At 44.7% G+C, this 27,743-nt stretch overlaps 1 protein-coding gene across 1 annotated transcript; it reads left to right on the plus strand.

The window, feature by feature from the left end:
* Positions 1–201: 201 nt before the first annotated feature.
* pals2b (protein associated with LIN7 2, MAGUK p55 family member b) lies at positions 202–26,923 on the plus strand (the record flags this gene model as incomplete). Its single annotated transcript, XM_083762578.1, has 11 exons — positions 202–300; positions 3,093–3,245; positions 9,101–9,256; positions 12,155–12,382; positions 18,313–18,444; positions 20,081–20,180; positions 22,103–22,171; positions 22,663–22,824; positions 23,871–24,073; positions 26,011–26,139; positions 26,668–26,923. The coding sequence occupies 11 exons, from the start codon at positions 202–204 to the stop codon at positions 26,842–26,844; spliced, it is 1,608 nt and encodes a 535-aa protein (XP_083618704.1). The 3' UTR covers positions 26,845–26,923.
* Between the last annotated feature and the right edge of the window lie 820 nt (positions 26,924–27,743).

The following is a 27,743-nucleotide window of genomic DNA, read 5'->3' on the forward strand; positions in this document are numbered from 1 at the left end:
TTCCATTTGTATACACTCTCTGAGTTACAGACCCATAAAAAGGTCAATTTTGATCCAAACTATCATTTAGCTGGGGACCCCCTGGAACTCCCTCTTCTGGGAACCACTGGCATACCAATGACCTAACTGACATACACTGTTGTCTCTCTTTCTCTCTCTCTCTCACTCCATCCATCCATCCATCCATCCATCCACACAGCCATGCAGCAGGTGTTGGATAACCTGGATGAGCTGCCCGTCTCTATGGGAGCCAACGACATTGACCTGCTGTTCCTGCGGGGCATCATGGAGAGTCCCATTGTGAGTTCACTCACCAAGGTAGCACACACACTTAAGGATAGAGAGAGAGAGAGAGAGAGAGAGAGAGAGAGAGCAGAGGCCTAATCTATACTTTGTCGGAAAACTAAAAAAACATGACGAAAAAATCATCGTCGACTAACCTTTTATTGAGTGGTGCAACCACTCCAAGGAACAGCAATGTCCGTGTTCACCTATGTGTTGTTGGTTCACCTATGTGACGTTAATGAGCACCAGTATGACTATAAAGTACCAGTAGGGGCGCTGTTGTGCCAGAAACAGAGAGAGAGAGACAGTGCTGCACTGTTGCCTGCTAATGAGAGAGAGAGGGGGAGAGAGAGAGGAGGAGGAGGGGGGGGGGGGGAGAGAGGGGAGTTGCACCACTCAGTTCACACAGGTGTGATTTTTTTCACCGATGAAAACTAAGTGGAAACGAAATTAAAAACTAAGCTACGATGACTAAAACTGAGACTAAATATAATGACAAATTCATCAACAAATAAAAAACTAGACTAAAATGGTAAGGAAGGAAGGGACCAGTGGACGAGAGATCCAGTATAAGTCAAAAGATGCGCCGTGAGCTTGTAGATCGGCTATTTTCAGCGAGACGAGGCAAAATCAGCCATTACGACGGCATCAAGGCCCGCCAAAATACATGTTAGTCGACTGTATCAACTGTAGATTTAGTCGACTGAAATCGTGTATTTAGTCGACTAAAATGTGACTAAAACTGAATGGAAAACTATTGAAAAGACTAAAACAAAACATTTGGTGTCAAAATCAACACTGTTTCCGTCCGTTGTGTCGGAGAGAGTGACACCATCATCACAGCACAAAGTATAAATTAGGCCACTCAGCCATCCAGATTCCAGCTGCTTGCTATACGTGTATCCCAGGCGCCAATTAAGGTACAGTATAACGCTTTGACTAACACACACGGTCCAGGTCACAGTGTATAGCGCCATACACACAAATGTATTTCTCTCTCTCCTGTGCAAACAGTGAACACACACACACACACACGACCTGAATTAAAAATACATTTTTACACATCATTTGATTTATTTTTCCTGACGTAGCCTTGCCGAGCCATGAGGCCCATAGGAAGGGGAGCCTATCTCCTGTTTCTGTAGCGTGAGCAGGGGGGCAGTCAGCCAGATATTTCGTGAAGCCTCATTTGAAATCGGTAGTTCATATAATGGCCTGTTGTGGCGCTGGACCGGACCCAAAAAGCCCCATAGCTCCATAGAGGCCCATGTATTTTGGCCCAACTTCACCTAGACTGTATTACCTTAATAAACATGGTCATGAATACTTTCTTCTTCCAGTCACTAGTTTAAAGTCTCATTTCTAATGTCATAATATTCTTTTTGGAAAATTATGGTCCCATTAATTAAAAAAATGACCATAAAGAAAAAAAACCATCGCGTATGTTCTGAGGGGCGTGGCTACCATTACAGTCTATGATCGGGATTCCCCTCCCACTCGAGTCAAAATAAAAACCAACGGAGAAGAAGGGGGGAAGTCCCGCCTCGTTGTCTGGGCAGCCAATGACCAGCTGGTATACAAAACGGAGCCAGCCAATGGCCAGCTGGTACCAAAGATGGCGACTTACATCAGGAATTAGCATATTATTACAGGCTTCATTTTACGTTCATGTTAGACCCGGGGAACGCTTTGTCCATATTTTTTACAGTCTATGAGCGTGAGGCAGCTTGATGTACAAGTACACCCCCTGGACATGACGCTAGTATGTCGCAGGGACTTACCCCCCAATCCAACCCTTGATGCTGAGTGTCAAGCAGGGAGGCACTGGGTCCCATTTTTAGAGTCTTGACCCGGCCGGGGATCGAACCCCGACCTCCCAGTCTCAGGGCGGACACTCTAACCACAAGGCCACTGAGCTGGTTTCCTGACGTTCCTGACGTTCCTGACGTGCCTAGTAGTAATTCATTTTCATTGAGAGACCAGTGGGAAGGTAAGAAGGCAGACAGGCTGAGCTGAGCAGCAAGTGGGCGAGATCCATAGAGTGATATACGCAACTCTGCTAGCTTACTAACTGAAATAATTGAAGTTACAGCCTGTAATATATTTCATGTTGCTATAGCAAATACAGAAAATGGCAAGAGCATACTGTGTCTTCACGTGAGAAAACGCTGCGCGAAATTGCGAATGCGAGCAAGAACGCAAGCATTCATTGTGTTGCTTCTCATGTGAAAAGACATCCTAAACACTAACAGGGGGCTCACAAGAATTAACAACACTTGATGATATTCTTCACAATCTATGCACACAGAATAACTCGTCCTACTTCCTACGCCCTCCTTCCTTCACAGGTGTTACCGATGATACTAATTAAGGCTCTGTTCCATTTAGCGTGCAGTGGTTATCTCAAACCTTTTCATTTCAAGAACCCCCGTAACTCTTGAGAGTGTACAAATGCACCCGCAGGCGTCCGTTTGGTTCCATTTGTACACTCAGAGTTACACACCCACTCAAGGACACTTTTGAGACCCAATGGTGTAGCGTGTAGAGTGCTTCCAGTGAGCCAACATGCACACTAGCAGCACCCGGACTTGAATGTTTGACGAGAATGTAACAGAGCCTTTCAGTTTTCAGCCTATAGTATCAGCGGTATAACACCTGTGAAGGAAGTATATAGGGAAGGGGGCCCCCCCCGAGGCCTTATCAAAATGCCGTGTGTGCATTCGGTGATTATAGAGCACCATGTGCCTCCTTCTCATGTGTGAGAGGGAGGGTTCTAACCTTCGGTCCGTCCGGTCCGGTCCCGCTAGGCCCATGAGAAGCTGGAGGAGGTGAAGCTGGAGGCGGTGCAGGACAACAACGTGGAGCTGGTGACGGAGATCCTCGGAGACATCGACGGCCTCCACGTGAAGGACGACAGCGCACAGGAGCTCTGCAAGATCCTGCAGGAGCCACACTTCCAGGTCAGACACGCACGCACGCACACACACACACACACACACACACACATTATTACTAGCCTTCCATTCTCCTGGGGTAGAAAACAAAAGTAGAGATACAACTTCTACTCCACTACATCTCAGAGAGGCAAATATTGTACTTTTACTCCACAACATTTATTTGAAAACTTTAGTTACTCACAATTGAAATGGGACATTCTGCATAATGAGCACTTTCTACTTTGGGTACTTAATGTACATTTTGATGCCAATACTTTTGTACTTTTACTCAAGTACATTTTGAATTCTGGACTTTACATTTACTTGTAATGGATCAGTAAGTTCTAACAGTGCAGTAATGATACTTTTACTTAAGTAAAACAGTACTTTTTACACACACACACACACACACACACACACACACACACACACACACACACACACACACACACACACACACACAGACAGACAGACAGAGAGACACACACACACACACACACAGGAGACTCTTGTGTCCTAGTGAAAAGTGTAGTGTAGTGGTCTACATCTGACAGAGTCTCTGTCCCAGATTTTCAAGCACACATTTGGCTGTTGTTTTACCTTAAGTGGGCCAGGCAGGCAGGCAGCATGCGGTACACATACCATGGACTTCAGAACACCTTGGTGTGCAACATGTTGTTTGGGGCACTAGACTAGACCGTATACCTAATGTGGTACTTTCTCTTATCATTATATAACCTCAATGTTTCTCTGCATACCTATAATTAAAAACCCCATTTGTCAACAGATCATATATAGACCATAATTTTATAAGCTTGTATTCTATGAATATAAACTTGTCAGTCATTCACTTCCTCCTCAGTGAAAACCACTTCCTCAGTGACATCACTTCCTCCCCACCAGTGACTAGTCCCGGAAAAGACGCGCTGCGATTGGCCAGTAGTCACTTTGAGTGGCAGGCAGTGTGCTGTGCCTCTGCTATATATTTTTTTGTCAAATATGTTTTGAATAAGAGCAGGTTATAAATGATTATATGATTGGTACAGTATACATTCTTTATTTTTTCTTTTATGAAAAACAAAAGGGGAAGAGAAAAAAAATCACACCAGTGAGGGGCGTTCTTATCATCATACATCATCATGCATCATCTCATACTGGCCAATCAGAATGCCTGTTGCCTGTGACTGGTCCGCTGATTTGCTCGTCTACATGTGACGTACATTTTTCCTTCATTGTCAATGGCGTTTAATGTTTTGTTTACATATTTTTGACCTCATTTATCCATTCATTGTCAATGGCAAATCTTGAGACATGTGGGGACAAAAGCTGTATATAGGAGGGGCTAGCGCCCCTCAAAAATCACACCCATGTGAAGTGAGGGGCGCTCTAATCATCGTACATCATCATCATCAAGAATGGTGGTCCCTTATTGGCCAAGGGTTCCCACCGACATACATTTGCTCAGACACGTATGACGTAGATTCTCCATTCATTGTCAATGGCATTTATTGTTTGCGTTCAGACAACACAAACATGAAACACTATACACTGTAGCTCTATATAGGAGGGGCTAGCACCCCTCAAAATCCCTCAATCCCTCCCACACATACTGCTGCTCAGTGACACCGCATAGAATAAAATAGTAAGTTGATGAAATGCTGTCAACATCTGAAATGAAGATGATAGACATCAGTGGTATCCTGTCCATTAGGTGCTTCTACTCAGCCAAACTTTATCAAAAATAATTGTCCCTCTTTGTTTTTGAAGAAGTACCTTATTCTCTGAAGGTGAAGTGTAGTCATTTCATTTAGCCAATGTTTAAATGCCTCCTTTTTCCAGTGTTTTGTTTTTTGTCTTACAAAGACAAAATAATGGCTGTGAATTGCCTGTAATTTAATTAATTAATGTAGTAGGCCTAGTGGACAACCCTCCCTACACCATACGACCAGTGTTGATTTCGTCGACTAAAACTACGAGGAAAAATGTCCGTCGACTACCCTTTTTCACTGCAGAAAACTCAACAAATAAAAACTAGACTAGTGGACAAGAGATCCAGTATAAGTCATTTTACACTTGGTTGCATGCTGGAAATAGCAGGTCTACAAGCTCACAACGCGTCGCAGCGCGGCACGTTGTGAGCTTGTACATCTGCTATTTTCAGCAGGTGTCATTACGACGGCATCAAGGCCCCAATACATTTTAGTCTGTAGATTTAGTCGACTAAAATCTTATGATATTTAGTCGACTAAAACTAGACCAAGACTAAAACATTCCAGGTGACTAAAATGTGCCTAAAACGAAATATTCAAGAGGACTAAAACTATAAAATAAAAACATTCTGTCAGAATCAACCCTGCACCGTAATACTAGCAGGTGGTGGGATCGAGGAGAATTTACTGAACACAGCCACGGCGACCAATACTGGTTAGAGATAGTTGTAGCCAGGCAAAGCCCCTCCACCAATCAGAGCCGCCCATGCTGTTAAGCTTAAGGATAAGACCCCGTTGACCTACAGAGAGAGACACACGAATGGATGGGGGAAACGATTCATTACATCATGTGGTTAACAGGTTAACTTACCTCTTATACCTAAACGTCTTTGCCATTTTTGAGGGGCGCTAGCCCCTCCTATGTCCTCCCTTTGGCATGCTGAAAGGTGGATTTTCAGGCCTGTTTTAAAGGACGCCAGGGATTTGCATGTTTTGAGGGAGGGAGTCAGAGCATTCCACACTTGGGTGGCAGTGCTGTAGAAGGAGAATTTGCCCATGTTTGTTTTGAAGGTGGGTGGTACCAGATTGTTGTTCTCGCTGCCTCTTGTATTGTGGCTGTGGGTGTCGCTCACTTTTTTGAGGTAGTTTGTCAGGTATGCGGGTACAGAGGGCATAGAGGGCAAAGCTGCATTTACAATTGCAATTCCAATTGTTTAACTCTGTTTTCTACCCGGAGCCACCCCTAGACTATCAAAATGGGTTGCAAAAAGATGGGTCATGGGCTCCAGACAGAGGAGTAGTCGAATTAGTTTGTTTCGGGAGGTTTGTAGCTTGGTCTTTAGTGTCATAGGGATGTTTGAGAACCAAGAGGTGCAAGCATAGTCAAAGTAGGGCTGAATATGGGCTCCCGCTAGAGTCTTGAGAGCACTTTTGTTAACAAAAGAGGACATTCTGACCAGAAATCTTGTTCTTTGGTTAACTTTTTTGATTACCCTTGTTGCCATGCTTTCAGTTTGTTGTCAAGAATACAGCCAAGATATGTAATCTCTTCTTTGCTGGAGATTACTATGTCGTCAACTCTGACCTTGAAATCATTCCCATTTACTTTACTGAGAGTATGTTTGGACCCAAAAATAATTGTCTCCACCAGGCCGAAGGCATGTGGGGAGAGTATGTTTTGCACTCCGTCCGTCCGCGTGTCCGTCCGTCCGTCCGTCCGTCCGTGTGTCCGTCCGTGTGTCCGTGAACAGCTAATCTCGGCCACCGTTAACCCGGTCGATGCCATATTTTGCACACACACTCCCTGGATGCCAACGATGAACCTCTGCCCCAAACTTTCCAGAACTGCCTGTTATAGCGCCACCAGGAGGCCGCTTTGTGCAAAACAAGTTTTTGCACAGTACACCTACAGATTTGGTCCAAACATCACGCAAATTGGTACACAGTCTCTCTAGAGCCATTCAACGAAACGGGTCTTTCAGATTTATCAGACTCCATCCTGATTGGTTAAGATTGGCTTCCAAAGTTCACAGGAGTGCTCAGTTTCAAACAAAATGCTGCAAATCATGAACACATCGCGTGATTTCCTTGAAATTGTGCACCCACATTCCCACTAGGCCGAGGACGAAATGCCACATGAACAATTTCAACTCAGCCTCAAGGTGGCGCTATAACTGGCCGAAAAGTGTTTTCACCTCTAACTGCACGGATCTGTGGATAACCTGGTGGAGACCTGTGCCCAGAAGGGCACTTTTTCTAGTTTATTCTGTTTTTTTCCGAGATGCAGTGAGAGTTTGTTATCGGTAAGCCAAGTTTGGATTTTGGAGAGTTCCGAACTCTACCTGCATTTTGTCCTCCCCCGAGATCAGGAGTGCTGAGTCGTCAGCAAACAGGAACGATGTGCAGTTACCGGCAGCATTCATGTCGTTAATGTAAAGTAGGAACAGTAACAGCCCTAGTATGCTTCCTTGGGGAACCCCACCGTTCACTGGGAGGGGAGAGGACATGGTTCCTTTGATGTCAACCAATTGTTCTCTTCCCTCCAGGTAGGATTTCATCCAGTTTAATGATGCACTATCAAAACCGATCGCCTTCAGCTTGTCCAGGAGAATTGAGTGATTTACAGTGTCGAACGCAACTTAATGCAAGTGGATGGGAGGAGAAATCCAGTGCCGTCTCTATTAATATATATATACTCTAAGTACGTGGCACTGACTGATGAATAAATATGTAATGTGCGCTACTATTGGAGCAATAGAGGCTGCCACATCTCTTGAGGAATCTGGTAGGGACATTGTCATGGCCGGTGGCTTTGTTTGGCTGATGGGCGATGAGTTTTCTTTTTAGTACATCGTCACAGGTTTAAATGAGAATGCATCTTCAGGGATTAATGAACACTCGGGACACCAGGTTTTACATAATTAAAGCCCTCGACAGTCAACGGCCTGCTAGAATAGAATAACAGTATTTAGCGTATAGTGGTCTAGGATCCTGGGAACCACAAATGACAACCATTGCGTGGCATCCTGTGTTTGACTGTGTGAGGTCATGGTTCAGGTTCAGGTTTATTTGTCATTATGTATAGATACAGTATAAAGAGTATAAATAGAGCACTCTCAGTCTTACATACACAGGACAAACAACATCTATAGAGCAAGAAAAAGACAAAAAAACAGGAAAAGAAAAGTGTAGTGACAAAACAGTGCAATACAGTTCAAGGTCAGGACTTATTTATCTTACTTATTTACCTATGCAGGAGGTTAGTTCTGGGAACTAGAGATGCACAATATCATCGGTGGAGTATCGGAATCGGCCATAAAAATGCCATATCGGTTATCGGATTGGTCTCAAAATAATCCCGATTATTTTCACCGATATTGATGACACAATGATAATGTGACCGTCAATGGCTTTGTACTCATTCAGTAGTGAAAACAGACACCTGGAGAAGAGTATAGGCTATTTATTGATCGATTGAATACTTTGTAACAGGCTTTGAGCCAAGCCCCCTATAGTTTCCATTGTGGTCCTCTGTAAAATAATCTGAGATCGGATATCGGTCATACTTTCAGCACCGTGCACCCCTACTGGGAACCCATGGGAGGCGCTATTGGTGCTGTAGTTCTATTGGTGCTGTAGTTCTATTGGTGCTGTAGTTCTATTGGTGCTGTAGTTCTATTGGTGCTGTAGTTCTAGGATTGGTCAAGCTGGAAGCAGACGGTATAGAACGACCCTACACTTTGTGGTCTCGGGGACAAAACCTTTTCTTGAGTTCTTCCCGATGTGTGTTGTTCGGTGGTGGCTCCATGTGTGGTCCGTACGTGGTGCTTCTCTGTAATAGTAGAATCATGAAGTTCTAGTTTTAGTCGACTAAAGTGTATTTTGGTGGTGCCTCGATGGCATCGTAAATTCGTAATGCCTGATTTTACACTTGGTTGCAATGACTTGTGTGTGTGTGAATCGGTGAATGTAATGCACAATCTATGTACAGGTGTGTGTGTGTGTGTGTGTGTGTGTGTGTGTGTGTGTGTGTGTGTGTGTGTGTGTGTGTGTGTGAATGGGTGAATGTAATGCATAATCTATGTAAAGCGCCTTGGATAAAAGCTGTGTCTTCATTGTGTCTGACTCTTTGTCTGTCTTTCTGCGGTTCTCTCTCTCTCTCTCTCTCAGTCCCTTCTGGAGGCGCACGACATCGTGGCCTCCAAGTGCTACGAGGCCCCGCCCACCCCGGCTGAGACGGCCAATGACGCGGCCGTGAACAGCGCCCTGATGCAGGCCGACGCCGTGCGCATGATTGGCATCCGCAAGAAGGCCGGAGAACCCCTGGTGAGGAGCAGGAAAACTGTGTGTGTGTGTGTGTGTGTGTGCGAGTGCGTGTGTGCGTGCGTGTGCGTGTGTGAGTGCATGCATGCGTTGGGCCCGCTGGTTTTTATAACCGTTCATCTCGGAATTACGGCTCAAATTGAGCTGGATTGAACAATGCACCGATATCAGCGGCTCAATAGTAAATCCCGGTTACCGCGCCTTTAAAATATCAATGCTTCTAAATATCGTGATGCACGATATAATCGGTGGCATATCGAAATCGGACGTATTGGTGTCGGATCGGTTTAAAAATCTAGATTATTTTTTCACAGATATTGATGACGCAATAATAATGTGACCGTCAAAAATGGCTCTGTCGCTTTTAATTTGTGTATTTCTAATGTTTGAATGCAGCGTAATCCGTATAATATCAGAATCGCTATCGGCAGATACAGTATGACCCTGTAAAGAATCGGAGATCGGTCATAAATAATTTCATAATCGTGCAGCCCTACTTCTAAAGACTCTTAAATAGACCACCATCACATTAGCTTTAGAACCCATTTTAGGCGGGAACCCCTTTTGGTGTTATAGCATTACGTTATGCTTTAGCTATTGAAAAATAGCAGATCTACAAGCTCATAGCGCGCCACCGAGTGGCGCGCTACGAGCTTGTAGGTCTGCTATTTTTGAAAAATCGAAGAACGACGACTGACATAGAAACATAGCTTTTTCAGAAAACTGTCATTTTCAAACAGACATTTTTAGAATCTGATCTCAGGTCAGAACGGGTTAGCACTAGAACGCTCGCTATAGCTGTTTTTCAGGGCCCCCCCGGAAAAAACGGGAACGAGCATTCCACGTGAAAAATACAAAACGAGAGTCTGTGGTGGCAACAACAACAGACTTTGCCAACAACAACAACAGCGCCCGGCCGCCCCGGGGGGCTCATTTAGGTCCGTTCCTCCTCCTCTCCTCCTCCTCTCTCTCAGGGCGTGAGGTTCATTTAGGTCCGTTCCTCCTCCTCTCCTCCTCCTCTCTCAGGGCGTGACGTTCATTTAGGTCCGTTCCTCCTCCTCTCCTCGTCCTCTCTCTCAGGGCGTGACGTTCATTTAGGTCTGTTCCTCCTCCTCTCCTCCTCCTCTCTCTCAGGGCGTGACGTTCATTTAGGTCCGTTCCTCCTCCTCTCCTCGTCCTCTCTCTCAGGGCGTGACGTTCATTTAGGTCCGTTCCTCCTCCTCTCCTCCTCCTCTCTCTCAGGGCGTGACGTTCATTTATGTCCGTTCCTCCTCCTCTCCTCGTCCTCTCTCTCAGGGCGTGACGTTCATTTATGTCCGTTCCTCCTCCTCTCCTCGTCCTCTCTCTCAGGGCGTGAGGTTCATTTAGGTCCGTTCCTCCTCCTCTCCTCGTCCTCTCTCTCAGGGCGTGACGTTCATTTATGTCCGTTCCTCCTCCTCTCCTCGTCCTCTCTCAGGGCGTGACGTTCATTTAGGTCCGTTCCTCCTCCTCTCCTCCTCCTCTCTCTCAGGGCGTGACGTTCATTTAGGTCCGTTCCTCCTCCTCTCCTCCTCCTCTCTCTCAGGGCGTGACGTTCATTTATGTCCGTTCCTCCTCCTCTCCTCGTCCTCTCTCAGGGCGTGACGTTCATTTAGGTCCGTTCCTCCTCCTCTCCTCGTCCTCTCTCTCAGGGCGTGACGTTCATTTAGGTCCGTTCCTCCTCCTCTCCTCCTCCTCTCTCTCAGGGCGTGACGTTCATTTAGGTCCGTTCCTCCTCCTCTCCTCGTCCTCTCTCTCAGGGCGTGACGTTCATTTAGGTCAGTTCCTCCTCCTCTCCTCCTCCTCTCTCTCAGGGCGTGACGTTCATTTAGGTCCGTTCCTCCTCCTCTCCTCCTCTCTCTCAGGGCGTGACATTCATTTAGGTCCGTTCCTCCTCCTCTCCTCCTCCTCTCTCTCAGGGCGTGACGTTCATTTAGGTCCGTTCCTCCTCCTCTCCTCGTCCTCTCTCTCAGGGCGTGACGTTCATTTAGGTCCGTTCCTCCTCCTCTCCTCCTCCTCTCTCTCAGGGCGTGACGTTCATTTAGGTCCGTTCCTCCTCCTCTCCTCCTCCTCTCTCTCAGGGCGTGACGTTCATTTAGGTCCGTTCCTCCTCCTCTCCTCGTCCTCTCTCTCAGGGCGTGACGTTCATTTAGGTCTGTTCCTCCTCCTCTCCTCCTCCTCTCTCTCAGGGCGTGACGTTCATTTAGGTCCGTTCCTCCTCCTCTCCTCGTCCTCTCTCTCAGGGCGTGACGTTCATTTATGTCCGTTCCTCCTCCTCTCCTCGTCCTCTCTCAGGGCGTGACGTTCATTTAGGTCCGTTCCTCCTCCTCTCCTCCTCCTCTCTCTCAGGGCGTGACGTTCATTTAGGTCCGTTCCTCCTCCTCTCCTCCTCCTCTCTCTCAGGGCGTGACGTTCATTTAGGTCAGTTCCTCCTCCTCTCCTCGTCCTCTCTCTCAGGGCGTGACGTTCATTTAGGTCCGTTCCTCCTCCTCTCCTCCTCTCTCTCAGGGCGTGACGTTCATTTAGGTCCGTTCCTCCTCCTCTCCTCCTCTCTCTCAGGGCGTGACATTCATTTAGGTCCGTTCCTCCTCCTCTCCTCCTCCTCTCTCTCAGGGCGTGACGTTCATTTAGGTCCGTTCCTCCTCCTCTCCTCGTCCTCTCTCTCAGGGCGTGACGTTCATTTAGGTCCGTTCCTCCTCCTCTCCTCCTCCTCTCTCTCAGGGCGTGACGTTCATTTAGGTCCGTTCCTCCTCCTCTCCTCCTCCTCTCTCTCAGGGCGTGACGTTCATTTAGGTCCGTTCCTCCTCCTCTCCTCGTCCTCTCTCTCAGGGCGTGACGTTCATTTAGGTCTGTTCCTCCTCCTCTCCTCGTCCTCTCTCTCAGGGCGTGACGTTCCGCGTGGAGAAGGAGGACCTGGTCATCGCCAGGATCCTCCACGGCGGGATGATCGACCGGCAGGGCCTGCTGCACGTGGGCGACATCATCAAGGAGGTGAACGGGAAGGACGTGGGGAACACCCCCGGGGAGCTGCAGGACATGCTTAAGGACTGCAGCGGAGGCATCACGCTGAAGATCCTGCCCAGCTACCGAGACGCGCCCGCCGCGCCCCAGGTACACACACACACACACACACACACACACACACACGCCGCACCCCAGGTACACACACACACACACACACACACACACACACACACACACACACACCGCGCCCGCCGCGCCCCAGGTACACACACACACACACACACACACACACGCCGCACCCCAGGTACACACACACACAAGAAGTACACAAATGTTGAACTTAACCCATTTTGACCTTGGAACGATTCTGCAAATGTCTTCTATAGATCCTGACAGTTTTCTTTGAAAAAGCTATGTGTTTTTCTATGTCAGTCGTTCTCAAACACTTTCACGTCACTTTTCACGATTCTTCAAAAATAGCAGATCTACAAGCTCATAGCGCGCCACTCGGTGGCGCGCTATGAGCTTGTAGATCTGCTATTTTTCAATAGCTAAAAAGCATGACATGATGCTAACACGAAAAGGGGTTCCCGCCCCAAAATGGGTTAAAGCTGCTATAAGCAATGTTTTTTTCAGTGTATCTCAACATTTTAATGACATTCTTTTTTTCTTTTTGTTTTTGGTAGTCAGACAGCCAGCAATGGGTAGAACGCTCCCAAAAACATATTTCGTCTCTACGACACATCTAGGGGCCGCAATCTGCATTCAAAGATTTTCCTAGAAGCTTTGTCGTTTGTCTTTGTCGATTTCGCTGTCTACTTCCTGATTGGTTAGTCATTTAAGGTTTTTTTTTTTTTCGACCAACCCTTTTTTTTCGAAAATAAAAGTCATTAAAATGTTGACATAATATTGCTACTTTAAGTAAAAGTACATATTTTCAGCAAGTGTCATTACCTCCGTCCTACTACTATGCCCTACTATTCAGGCCGTGAATGAACTGCCCCAGCTAGGAGTTGCCTAATGCATATGGCCCTCACAGCCAGCCCAGGTGTGTTCATTACGCTCGCACAAGCCAGATGCGCCACGTTAGCTTTAAAGCACAATCGCCTATTAGTTTGCATTGCACAGTGCACTCAGTGCGCTATTTCCGAACGCGCCCTTTGAGTTGCCCAAACTGCAAGTGCACATTTGAGTGAGGAGTCTGCTATTAACAACACGAGATAAAATAAGTACATTTATTTTTATTAATATTATAAATATTATTCTCTGGTATCGGTATTGGCTAACACAGAAATGGTGGTATCGGAATGGGATCGGGTAGTCTCCATGCTGGAGAAACCAAACAAACCATACGAATGACAATCCATGCCATTCTCGAGATATCTCGAGAAAAGCTATCATTACCATTTTGGCCATTCACAAGAAAACAAGATTTGATGAAAGTATATATAAACAATATTTTACCTCATTTTCTCTTCCACGACTGGACCCCATAGGACTCCCATGGTAGAAACAGCCTACATCCCAATACACCCTTAGTGTTTAAAGTGCTCAGAATGGGATAAAGTACGATGATGGGAGCTTAGTAAAACGCTAACTCGACGTCGCGCTAACCATAATAATAGTCCGGTCGGCATTACCACAGCCGCGAGCGACCCTGGCGCGCCAATGGAGGACAATCACTTCCGGGGTCGGCCGGATAACGCTTCTTCTGCTTATGTCACGCATTTCACTGGCCTCAAGTTACCGCCTATGGTACCGGGAGGGAATGTGTTAAGGACATTTTCTTCACTCTACAATAGTGCACGCATGCACACACACACACACACACACACACACACACACACACACACACACACACACACACACACACACACACACACACACACACACACACACACACACACACACACACACACACACACACACACACACAGAGGGAAGGCACACCCACTGGTGTAATTTGCCTGTGGCTTGGCCCACATCCCAGTATCTGCACATAATCTTACAGCTCTAATTAATCACAAACCGTACCGTTCATAGATATGCGTTCTGTCACAGTCAAAACCACAACTGGCATCTGCTTGATGCAGAACAATGTTTGTTTCCGCCCCCACCCCCCATACATTCTTACACGATAGGAATGACTCACATATACCGAATACCAGTCGCATAATGTGAGTTGTGCAAATTTGTCGTTAAACCTCATGTGACTCCACCTTCGTGCCACTCCTGTTCTCCGAGCTCGCACACCTGCGTGCAGATGAGCATTTAATAATAAAGTATAGGAAGGAACAAAGCACGCAAAACCGTCAAGCACCTCAGAGTGCTACGAACAATGTACATACTTTGTCCTTGTTGACATTCTTTATGTCTTTGCTGCCCAAAAACCCAAACTATTTGACTCCTTTGTACTTGAGATTTAATGATAAAATATTGAAACGTTGAATCGCCTTCAACAGAGAGGATTCTAAAACCGCAATACGCACGCACGCACGCACGCAACACACACACACACACACACACACACACACACACACACACACACACACACACACACACACACACACACACACACACACACACACACACACACACACACACACACACACACACACACACACACACACACACACACACAGTAAAGGTGTGTTCATTGAACTGTGGGACTGTACAGATGTGGTTTCAGATGGATGAATTAACGATGAGTATATTATGTATTTATTATATAAGAGCTATGTAACAGCTGCACATGCTGGGCGGTTCTAGTGGTGTACACAGGACGGATGATTTCTTTGTCCCGTAAGGCAGTGGCGTGGATAAAGTACTCACATGTTGTACTTACAGTAGAAGTATCAATTACCCAGTGGCGTGGATAAAGTACTCACATGTTGTACTTAAGTAGAAGTATCAATACCCCAATGTAGAGCTACTCCGTTACATTAGTAAACGTGCAGAATTCAAAATGTGCTTGAGTAAAAGAAAAATACGAAAGTATTGGCATAAAAAATGACCAAAAGTAGAAATTACTCACTGTCCCATTTCAAGTTGTCAAATGTATACAAATCCTTTGAAAATAGAAGATCTACAGGCTCACAATGCTCGCATTGTGAGCCTGTAGATCGCATTGTGAGCCTGTAGATCGCATTGTGAGCCTGTAGATCGCATTGTGAGCCTGTAGATGGCATTGTGAGCCTGTAGATCACATTGTGAGCCTGTAGATCGCATTGTGAGCCTGTAGATCACATTGTGAGCCTGTAGATCGCATTGTGAGCCTGTAGATCACATTGTGAGCCTGTAGATCACATTGTGAGCCTGTAGATCACATTGTGAGCCTGTAGATCACATTGTGAGCCTGTAGATCACATTGTGAGCCTGTAGATCGCATTGTGAGCCTGTAGATCACATTGTGAGCCTGTAGATCGCATTGTGAGCCTGTAGATCGCATTGTGAGCCTGTAGATCACATTGTGAGCCTGTAGATCGCATTGTGAGCCTGTAGATCACATTGTGAGCCTGTAGATCACATTGTGAGCCTGTAGATGGCATTGTGAGCCTGTAGATCACATTGTGAGCCTGTAGATCACATTGTGAGCCGGTAGATCACATTGTGAGCCTGTAGATGGCATTGTGAGCCTGTAGATCACATTGTGAGCCTGTAGATCACATTGTGAGCTTGTAGATCACATTGTGAGCCTGTAGATCACATTGTGAGCCTGTAGATCTCATTGTGAGCCTGTAGATCACATTGTGAGCTTGTAGATCGCATTGTGAGCCTGTAGATCGCATTGTGAGCTTGTAGATCGCATTGTGAGCTTGTAGATCGGCTATTTTTTCACTCCATTTAGTGGAGTAAAAGTCCAATATTTGCCTCTCGAGATGTATCAGTGGAGTAGAAGTAAAAGTACTGGAAGATGGAAACACTCGAGTAAAATACAAATACCTCAAAATTGTACTTATAGCACAGCACTTGAGTAAAGGTACTTGGTTACTTTCCCCCCACTGCGTAAAGTACAGCACAGCACAGCACAGCACAGCACAGCACAGCACAGCACAGCACAGCACAGCACAGCACAGCACAGCACAGCACAGCACAGTACAGTACAGTACAGTACAGCACAGCACAGCACAGCACAGCACAGCACAGCACAGCACAGTACAGCACAGCACAGCACAGTACAGTACAGTACAGCACAGTACAGGACGGGTGCTTTGTCCTGTACATAGGCAGCCCCCGATCACCAGCATATCAACCCTGAGAGCTCCCGGTTAATAACACCCCAGCAGCTATCTAGGTCAGACTCTCTGGATTTACTCTCTTTCACACTGTATGTACACTCCAGCCTTAATGCGCACACGCACACACGCGCACGCACGTCATTCAGTGTCGATTTTAGTCTACGAAATCTACAGTTGATTTAGTCGATTATGTATTTTGGCGGGCCTTGATGCCGTCGTAATGGAGTAATGGCTGATTTTACACTTGCTGAAAATAGCAGATCTACAAGCTACAAGCACCTCCTAATATGCCCAGCGTTCCGGGTCTGGGTCGGCCTGTGTGAACACAAACATTGGCTTGTGATTGGCTGATCACCCCATAGCGATGATTTCATTGGCTGAGCAAAGTAGTAGGCCTATACATATTGAAGATAAAAGTGAGGGCAGAAAAGTGACGACGCCAAAAGTGATTGGCCGGAATTACTTTTGTGACGATTTGATTGGCTGAGCACGGAATGCGATGTATGACACGTGTCGCGGTGTGAGCTTGTTATTGATATTTTCAGCATGCAACCAAATGTAAAATTACATCTTATCAGTCCCTTCCTGACATTTAGTCTAGAAGTAGTCGACAAAATCAAAACTGCTGTACGCGTTATTTCTGTCACCTGAGAGATCACTCAAAAATGGGGGGAAAAAAGAGTGTCCATTGAACTCTGAAAGGGTAGGCCCTTAATGCCTTTAGTTGGGTTTTTAAATCTCTGCGTCGTTATTCATGTAGTGACTGTTTTGCAACTTTCACTGCTTAATGTCTTTATTGCTATGCTATTATTGATTTGTTTGTTTGATGCTGTTTTATGTTTTAGCTTTTTCTTTATTGCTATATAAAGCACTTTCACGAAAGGGAAATTCTTGGCCGAAACCGAATACCGAATATCCGAATAGGATTATTATATAGCTTTTTTCCTACCATTGCTGTCATGGCTGTACCTTAAAGCTACCTAATTATGGCAAAACTTTACTTAAATAATAATCACTATTATGGGTCCGTAATACATTTATTCATCACTTTTGAATGCATTAATTGCATACACACAGCCGAAAATGCCAAATATTTTCTGCCAAATATTTTCTGCGGCCGAATATTCGGTGCATCACTAATAATGTATATTATTATTATTATTACAGTACAGTAGCTAACATCTTAATGAATGTGTGAAATAATGTCCGACTTAGTGAGGAACAGGAATTTCAATGAGCCGCCCTTTGACTGACTGTATAACCGGCCGAAGAGGAACTGAATGGAACGCGACGTCAAATCCCTGCCTGTGTTTTTTTTACTGCCGTGTTTTATTGCTTCCTCCCTCGCCACTCGTTGGGCCGAAAACTACTTAGCCAGCTTGGCTTGAATGTCTGCTCGTTGGCATGGTGCAAAACAGCTGTGTCAGGACACTCAATATAATGGGTGTGAAAAGTGTGAATGTGTCACCGTAACTGCATGTCTGAATGACTGAGTGAGTGACCTTCACCCCTACTTGCATATCGCAGTCATGTGCATGGGTGTGTGTGTATGTGTGTGTCAGTGTGTGTGTGAGTGTTTTTATTCTTTCTTTTCGTACACTCTTCAATGCAGAGTTTGTATCCAAACTCCACCAAAGCCACCCCATCGACTTCTCTAATATACGGCAACCTTCCCAGTGTTTCAATTACATATAATTTTTGGGGTCCTTGACATGAAATATTGAGCACCACTGGCACTGATACAGAAACATTTGAAGACATTTTTTATTAATTTCGACGTCAGGCCTATTCTAAAAGCAGTGCTTATAGTCTCTTCTCGACGTGTCTCCCTGTGACTAGGTCTACGTGCGACCGCACTTTGACTACGAGCCGGCCCACGACAACCTGATCCCCTGTCGAGAGGCGGGGATGTCGTTCAAGAGAGGCGACGTCCTTCAGATCGTCAACAGAGAGGACCCGAACTGGTGGCAGGTGAGACAAACACACAGACTGGTATAGGCTGGTGTAGACTGGTATAAACTGGTTTCAGGTGAGACAAACACACAGACTGGTATAGGCTGGTGTAGACTGGTATAAACTGGTTTCAGGTGAGACAAACACACAGACTTGTAAAGGCTGGTGTAGACTGGTATAAACTGGTTTCAGGTGAGACAAACACACAGACTGGGTATAGGCTGTTGGAGGTGGAGGAAAAAGTACTTGTTTTTTAACCAATTTTTAGACCTGAGGCCGCATCGGTGTCACCTCGTAGCTTTTAACCCTCTTTAACCATTATTTTAAACTTCAGCTGTGCCGCGCTTACGAGCTTGTAGATCTGCTATTTTTTTTTTATCGTACCCTGGCTAGGGTACGCTCGGGGGTACAGCCTACTATGATAGAGCTTATGCGGTTGTAGCCCCTACCCTATGGAATGAATTACCCCTTTCCCTAAGGAGGGCAGAATCTGTCGACACGTTCAAAAAGCTGCTAAAAACCCATTTGTTTTGTAAGCACTGTCTATGTACTGTACTGCATGTTTATATATTTAATTTTATCACTACTCTAATGTACTGCATTGTGTTGTCGTTTTATTGTTGATCTATGTGATGCTCTCGTTTTATTTCATTTTATTTATTGTACAGCACCTTGTGACATTTGTTTTGAAAGGCGCTTTATAATTCTTTTTACCTTACCTTAATAATAATAATAATAATAATAATAATACATTTTATTTATTACGCACTTTACACTTGAAGCAAATCTCAAAGTGCTACAGGCAGAAAAATGTAAAAGAAAAATAAGAATAAAACAGTTAAAAACCTTTAAAACAGTTTTAACCTTACCTATGTATGTACATGTTCATACCCCCCCCCCCCCCCCTATACTCCATATATGTATGTACATGTTGTACATGGCCGTTAATTTACCTTTTAGCATTGCTCCGGTTGCTATGGAGAGCCTCCGTCCCCACCAGCTATGGGATTTTAAAATCCAGCTCCATTGAGCCTCCATTATGACTTTCAAAGCCTCATATCTCAGAGGCCTCACTCACACCTTTCGATCTAGCATACAACATAGATGCATGCTAGATGTAAACAAAGGGTAAGTGTCAATGCATTTTCAATGGAAGTCACGTGGTTTGACACAACATTTTTGTTGTACGGCTTTCGGCTGTGTTTCGACTGCCCCCCTCCCGCTCATACAACAAAAATGTTGTGTCAAACCATGTGGCTCCCATTGGAAATGCATTGTGAGCTTGCATCAGTCAATAAGTCTCATACAACAAGCATACATCAATCTGTTGCGAAGGTGTGAGTCAGGCCTAAAGCTTCGAGCGCTGTCCATGGTGAGCCGTCGCGCATCCCGACGAATCAATTTGTGACTTTGTCTCGCATCGCTCCGGAAATGTAACTGTTTCTGACGAGAGCTAAAGGGGTGTGGGCTTAACCCGGAAATTAAGTACAGTACTCATGTAACTTTTACACCGCGGCAAACTGGTATAGGATGTGTTTTCGCTGGCATTTTAAGTGGCACAGGCCATACAGAATTCCACAGTTATCATGACAGGGAGTGGAATGATTTGCACAGAAAAACAGATCTGAGGTGTTGCCTTTCTGTTCCGCGCCAGGCATGCCAAGTGGTGGGCGGGCTAGCCACGGGGCTAATACCCAGCCAGTTCCTGGAGGAGAAGCGGAAAGCCTTTGTCCCTCGAGACTTTGAAGGATCAGGTACCTCAGCACACACACGCGCATGCGCGCACACACACACACACACACGCACACACACATATCCCTATTCTGGGACCTCAGTGACCTTTTTGTGTCTTTATACTCTTCTAGTCGAGAGGCAAACATTTTCCAAAAGTAGCCAAAATTGACGATCTACAAGCGAGTACAGTGTATGGGAGTTAAGTGGTTATATACAGGGCATTAGGAGTCAGTCATTCCATCCTCCGCCAAGACGAGACTACTAACAAATTACACACACAAAAAAGACGGAACGCGCCAGTCTGGCCCCTTGTGGCATAGAATCAATATTAAAGTCCTCCTACGCATTTACTGCTTGGCCTAGCATACATTACTGACTCGCATACTGCCTTGTTCTTCTCCTGAGGTCCTCAGTTTGCATCTACTAACATAGTATGCAAAAACCATGGCAGAAAGAAACTGAAATCTTTTTAAAGCAGGTAAAGAACCTACCTGCCTTTGTCTAGCGCATGTCTGAATGTCACCTTGAAATATATCTCAGGTTTTACTACGACGACTGAGAATACCCGTTTTATGAAAGCATGAATGATGAAGTCGCTGATACTTTTCTTGAGTTTTCATTTAAATCTTCCATTTTCTAATTGAAGCACTTTGAACTCCATGCATGTGTATGAAATTGTATTTTATTTTTGTTCAACCTATATTTAACCAGTAAAAAAAAAACCCACATTGAGACTGCATCTCTTTTTCAAGTGGTAACTGGCCAAGCGGCAGATACATAATTACACTTCAAAGCATTATACAACAGCCAATAATAAATCCATGACAATACCTCCAGAAACCGATACAATATATACAACAATACTCTCAAATGGTACACTAACAATAACCGGGTACAATACATTTTGCACACAAATACACAAAGTACATTATGGACGGGAACAAAACAATAAATATATGGGCATATGCTAAGGCCGAACATGTGCAGATGTTGGACTGTACATTTAAGATGATCCTTTTGCAAGTTCTCAGGGGAACTTTCAAGGGCAATTTTAGTCTGGCTTGCAGGTCGTTCCACGACCAGGGGCCAAAGAAAGAGACACTTTTTACCCCCCTCAGATTTAAAGGCTGACACTACACACCAGCAAGACATTTGATCTGACAATTTTCTTTACCAAATTCAAATTTAAAAGATGAAAGGTGCTTTACAAATGCATTTAAAAAAGTGTTATTAACCCCCTGCATTATTTATTATTATAAATCTTTATTTTGTATTTATTATCATTATAGGAGCTTTCACTTTGCTGTTTCTGTACAGTGAAGGATTCACTGAGAGGAGCCTGACTAGACGTTTAAGAGTCACTGTCTGACCCCTTCTGGCCAACTGGTGTAATGACAGATAGTTCAGCTCAGCAGTGTACTACCTTTTTTCACTGATGAAAACTAAATGGAAACTAAATTAAAACTAAGCTGTGATGACTAAAACGAAAAAACTAAATATATTGGCAATTTCGTAAAAAAATAAAAACTAGATTAAAATGTTAGATAGGGACTAGTGGACAAGATATCCAGTATAAGTAATTTTACACTTGGTTGCATTCTGAAAATAGCAGATCTACAAGCTCACAACACGTTGTGAGGTGAGCTTGTACAGTAGGTCGGCTATTTTCAGCGAGTGTAATATCTGCCATTACGACGGCATCAAGGCCCGCCAAAATAAATTTTAGTCGACTAAAATCCTTTGATATTTCGTGTGTCAATGTGCTGTCAAAATCAACACCGATTTGGTTTGCGTTAGTCCCTCTCTCGAAAGTGAGAGAGAGAGAGAGAGAGAGAGAGAGACTGTTGACTCGCATCAAATTCAAAGGAAAAGAGTGTGCTGTTTTTCCTTTATTTTCTAGCCGATTGGGTTCTCAGATTGGGTTTGTTGTGTGTCATCATAGGGATCCTGTGCGGAACGATAACTGGAAAGAAGAAGAAAAAGATGATGTACCTCACGGCCAAGAATGCAGGTAAGCGTTCCAATCTCGGCGCTATGCCCTCTCATTGGTTGACGGCGTCTTCGTGATCTGCGCGAAATGATTGGCTGGCGGCTCTTTCGTTTCGCCTGTGATTGGTACCGGTGCTGTATAGTAACTAAGTACATTTGCTTAGGTACTTACGTACAATTTTGACGTATTTGCACTTTGAGTATTTCCGATTTCCAGTACCTTTACTTCTAGTCAGAGCCAAATATTGTACTACATTTATTTGGAGAGTTTAAAAACTGAATGGAAACTAAATGAAAACAAAGCTATGATGACTAAAACTAAGACTACATTTATTGACAATTTCATTTTACACATGGCTGCATGCTGAAAATAGCAAATCTACAAGCATAAAATCAGCCATTGCGATGCCATCAAGGCCAGCCGAAAGACATTTTAGTTGACTAAAACATTCCAGATTATTAAAACTATTCAAGAGACTTATGATGACTAAAACAAAATCGACACTGGCGTAGAGTTCGACAGACACGAGCTGCAGATCTACGAGGAGGTGGCCAAGATGCCGCCGTTCCAGAGGAAGAGCCTGGTTCTGATTGGCGCACAGGGAGTGGGCCGCCGGAGCCTCAAGAACCGATTGGTGGTCCTCCACCCCACGCGATTCGGCACCACCATCCCATGTGAGTGCAACACTCTTCCCAGCTATGGCATTGGTTTTCATTTAAAACCATTCTGAACGGGAACCCATTTTGGTGTCGGCATCATGTCACGCTTTAGCTATTGAAAAATAGCAGATCTACAAGCTCATAGCGCGCCACTCGGTGGCGCGCTATGAGCTTGTAGGTCTGCTATTTTTGAAAAAAAGGACTGACATTTTTAGAATCTGATCTCAGGTCAGAATGGGTTTATAGGACCAGTGTGTAGGTCTGCTATTTTTGAAAAATCGAAGGACTGACATTTTTAGAATCTGATCTCAGGTCAGAATGGGTTTATCGGACCAGTGCGTGTCCAGTGGAAACCTCGTATGAATCTGATCTCAGGTCAGAATGGGTTAAACCCTGTTTCATATCAAGGTCCATTATTTATTCATCATTTGAGCCACGGACGGAACACTGTTTTGATGAGATTTAGCCTCTCGGACGCCAAAACGAAATAATATTTTGTTTGTCGTTGGATAAGATTTTGTCCACAATTCCGTGCGGTATTGATGTTGGTACCATTAGGAGAGATAACAGGCAGATGTTGATCAAAATAAGAATTCTTCAGCATTCTCTAATTGTGTAGACTTCTAGAATTAATATAATTCTAATTAAGTAATGCAGATGTTTAACAATAATTTACCAAAAGTTATTTTTTTTTAAGTGAAATATCCCTTTAACCCATTCAGGAAGGGAACCCCTTTTGGTGTTTTAAGCATTATGTCATACTTTAGCTGTTAAGAAATAGCTCATCTACAATCTACTTGTAGATCTGCTATTTTTGAAAAATCGTGAAAATGTGGCTCAAATCTCAAATAAGAAAAGCCTATATTCTTTCACAGCGAACATTTTTAACTAAAATCTTTGCTTCTGGGAGGTCCCTGAAACAACATATTTTGAGACGGGGGTCCACGGCCAATTACATAATTATATTCTTTAGGGTCCTTGACATGAAATGGTTTGAGAACAACCGATATAGAAACATTGTTTTAAATGAAAACGTTAAATTAAAATAAAATGGTTTACAGTCACGTCGCGGCGACCCCGCGACGACGAGCTGGACGGCAACACGTACCACTTCACGTCGCGCGGCGAGATGGAGGCCGACGTGAAGGCGGGCCGCTTCCTGGAGCACGGCGAGTACGACGGGAACCTCTACGGCACCAAGATCCACTCCATCCACCAGGTGGTGGAGGCCGGGAGGACATGCATCCTCGACGTCAACCCACAGGTAGGTTTAAGCCCCTTTTGGTGTTAGCATCACGCTATGCTTTAGCTATTGAAAAATAGCAGATCTACAAGCTCATAGCGCCACCGAGGGGCGCGCTACGAGCTTGTAGGTCTGCTGTCGAAGAACGACTGACACAGAAAGATAGCTTTTTCAGAAAACTGTCAGGATGTAGAAGACATTTTTTTAATCTGATCTCAGGTCAGAATGGGTTAACAATACGCACCTGCATCCTCAACGTCAGCCCACGGGTAGGTTAAAAAAAACCATTCAGGACGGGAACGCCCTTTTGGTGTTTTAAGCATTAGGTTTAACTTTGGCTATTGGAAAATAGCAGATCTACAAGGTAGGTCTGCTATTTTTGAAATCTCTTGGAAATGTGCCGCACATCTTTGAATATAGCGAAGAGCGAACATTTTGAACTCAAGTCTTTGCTTCTGGGGGGGGGGGGGTGTCCCTGGAACAACATATTTTCAGATGGGGGTTGGCGGTCAGTTACATATCATTTTAGTTTGAGAACCACTAACATAGAAACATAGGTTTTTCAGTAAACTTTTAAGATTTAGTAGCGTTTCTTTTGTGCAAAACTAATGCTTGGAATGGATTCAGAATCATGAAACCCTAGTTTGACATGATGCTACATAAAGCAAAATACAATTTGAAAATCTTGTCTTATATAGGATGTTGTCTTATATAGTGTAATGATAAAAAGTGCGACCTTCTCTAAGGCATCTAGAAGTCTGCATATAATCCCTTTGGGTGGTGGGTTGAAGATCCATTGTGAGAACACATGTCAGACACACAGTGATATGTTAGCCAATAGCCATGTATTCTGAAGATTATTACACACGCACAGTCGCACACAGAGGAATATATACAGTAGGACAGCAGATCTATGACGTCCCTAGTAGATTATGGAAACCATGATTAGAACAGAATGAGCAGGAACACGCTTGCATCTCATATCATATCGTACGTACAGTCAGTCCCTCTGATACAGTAGTAGACACGGATATCAATATGCTTAATGCAGCTACGTGTGTCGTCTGAGTCAGGCAGCTGAGGCCGGAAACCATTATATAGGAGGAGGTCAAAATATTTTTATGTATTTGGACAATATTTTAGGCCAATAAAAAAAAAAGACTATATAACCAAATTTCCCACACTTGTTTTAAGCCAGTCTCTTGAACAGTTTTCATTTAGTTGTAGTCACATTCTAGTCACCCGGACTGTTGTGGCGTTAATCTAGTTTTACTCTACTAAAATGTCGGAAGATTTTAGTCGACTAAATCTACAGTTGATTTAGTCGACTGAAAAAAACCTCAACAAGGAAGTCAGGCGGTTTCCTCCCGACAGTAACGATATGGTGTGTTCAGAATAGCTGGAAAAAAGACGAAAAGAAATGCTCAACAAATAATTGATTGCACCCAATAAGAAAATGCTTTGTGTGTATTGGATTGATGGTTGTACTGTCCATCTAGCCTGGCTAATAAACCAGACCGAATCAGCCGTTGGCAAAAGAAAATTGCCTGCCGGCGGATTACGGTCTGGAGAGGCTCAATTGTACGCCCATTTCCTACACCAGAGAACTGGTGTGGCCAGTCGGGACACGGTATGCAATATGGGTGGGCTTTGGTACAGTGACATTCAATGCTTGAGACCTTTGACTGACAGTAGCTCTGACCAATTGCGTGAAAGAGAAAATGTTTGAACCCGCCCCCCGGGAAACAAGATCCATACACAGCATCTCCAGACTGAAATACCACACGACAGTGTGATTTGAGTCTGGCTTATTAGCCAGGCTGTCCACCAGCACTAGGATGTATTAGGGGTGTGTGTGTGTGTGTGTGTGTGTGTGCGCGCGCATTTATACACAGTTTGTGTAGACAACAATATGGCGTGCCATGGCTCTGATGTGTCTTGCGGTGTCTCTCTCCCAGGCTCTGAAGGTGCTGAAGACGGCAGAGTTCATGCCCTATGTGGTGTTCATCGCGGCACCAGAGTTCGACACTCTCAAGGCCATGCACAAAGCCGTGGTGGACGCGGGCATCACCACCAAACAGCTCACGGTCAGTCCAACACTGTGTAGTTTTGCACGCAATACTTAAAGGGATTGTGACATAAAAAAAAAAGGTTTTGTCATTTTTCTTAATTCTCTTCTTTTTTTCTGAGCTCAATTGCACCCAAAAAACTTTAACTTTTTAACATTCAGTAGATTTAGGCAGAGCGCCGTGCTACAAGCTTGTAGATTTGCTGTTTTTGACAAATCATGAAAATGTTCTGCAAATCTTTGAATATATATTCTTCCACGGTGAACGTTTTTAACTCATATCTCTGCTTCTGTGGGGAGGGGGTCTCTGAAACAACATATCTTCAGATGGGAATAGTTTAAGAACCACCGATATAGAAACATAGGTTTTTTCCAGAAAACTGTCATGATTTAGATTAGAAGACATTTAGTAGATTCTGGTCCCAGAAGGTTTCAATGGAGTAATAATTTTGTCTGATTTTGAAAACCAGGCAAACCAATTTGTCATGTAACACACACACACACACACTCTAACATGTCCTGCCCGTTGCGTGTGCCCCGCTTATAGGACGTGGACCTGAGGAAGACCGTGGACGAGAGCGCGCGCATCCAGCGGGCGTACAGCCACTACTTCGACCTGACCATCGTCAACGACAACCTCGACAAGGCCTTCGAGACGCTACAGGCCGCCGTGGACAGACTGATCTCGGAGCCCCAGTGGGTCCCGGTCAACTGGGTGTACTGACCAGCAGTGACCACCACCACCAGCACCAGCACTAGCAGTGGAAGGCCCGTTCATAGTTGAGTTTTAGGTGATGAGGTGACCACCAAAAACGGTGTGGTCACCTCATAGGCTGACCACCGTTTGTGGTGGTCGCCTCATCACCTACACTTGGACATGTGAATAGGCCTTAAGGCTCATACATAGTCTGGATTTTCGGTGGTTAGGTGACCACCGAACTACAACATGAAGAGCAAACCACTGCCACCGCTCCAGCCCTTCTCTGTTTTTACTCACCACCGCTCAACGTTATTTCAGCTCCGGTGGTCAGCTCACCTGCACCGGAGCGGTGGTCACCTCACCACCGAAAATCCAGACTACGAATAGGCCTTTAATCCACACCGCTCACTCTGACCAGGCCACGCTGACCACCTGCGTGCGTGTGTGTGCATGTGTGTGTGACTGTGAGGTCCCGGTGGAAAGGAGAAGAGAAGAGGGAGAAGAGGCTTTTTTCCCAAGGGAGATACTTCTGCCAAAAAAAACGAAAAAGAAAAGAAGTGCTTCTCTCTCGTCGCTCTTTTTCCTGCCATCAGGCTTTTTTGCATTACCACGCAAACCTTTTTTCTACTCAAAACTGAAAAGGGAAAGAGTGCTTATTTATTTGAGTGTTTGTAACTTTTTATGGAAGATCTTTTTATTCGCAAACCAATGCGCAAATTCTGAAAAAAAAAAAAAAAAAAGCATCCGGCCCCAATGATTGAGGCCATATTTTGTAATTAATTTATTGCTGTTTATCGTTTGATTCTGTAGTCATCGTCTTCTTCATCCTTGAGACCAAATGCTTAATGCAAATGTCATGTTCCCCCTTTTACCAAAAACCTAGATTTTTTAGACATGAACAGTTTATAGTTCATGTCTCCATC

The sequence above is a fragment of the Protomyctophum parallelum genome (genome assembly GCF_964188405.1).
Source record: "Protomyctophum parallelum genome assembly, chromosome: 1".
Classification (NCBI taxonomy): domain Eukaryota; kingdom Metazoa; phylum Chordata; class Actinopteri; order Myctophiformes; family Myctophidae; genus Protomyctophum; species Protomyctophum parallelum.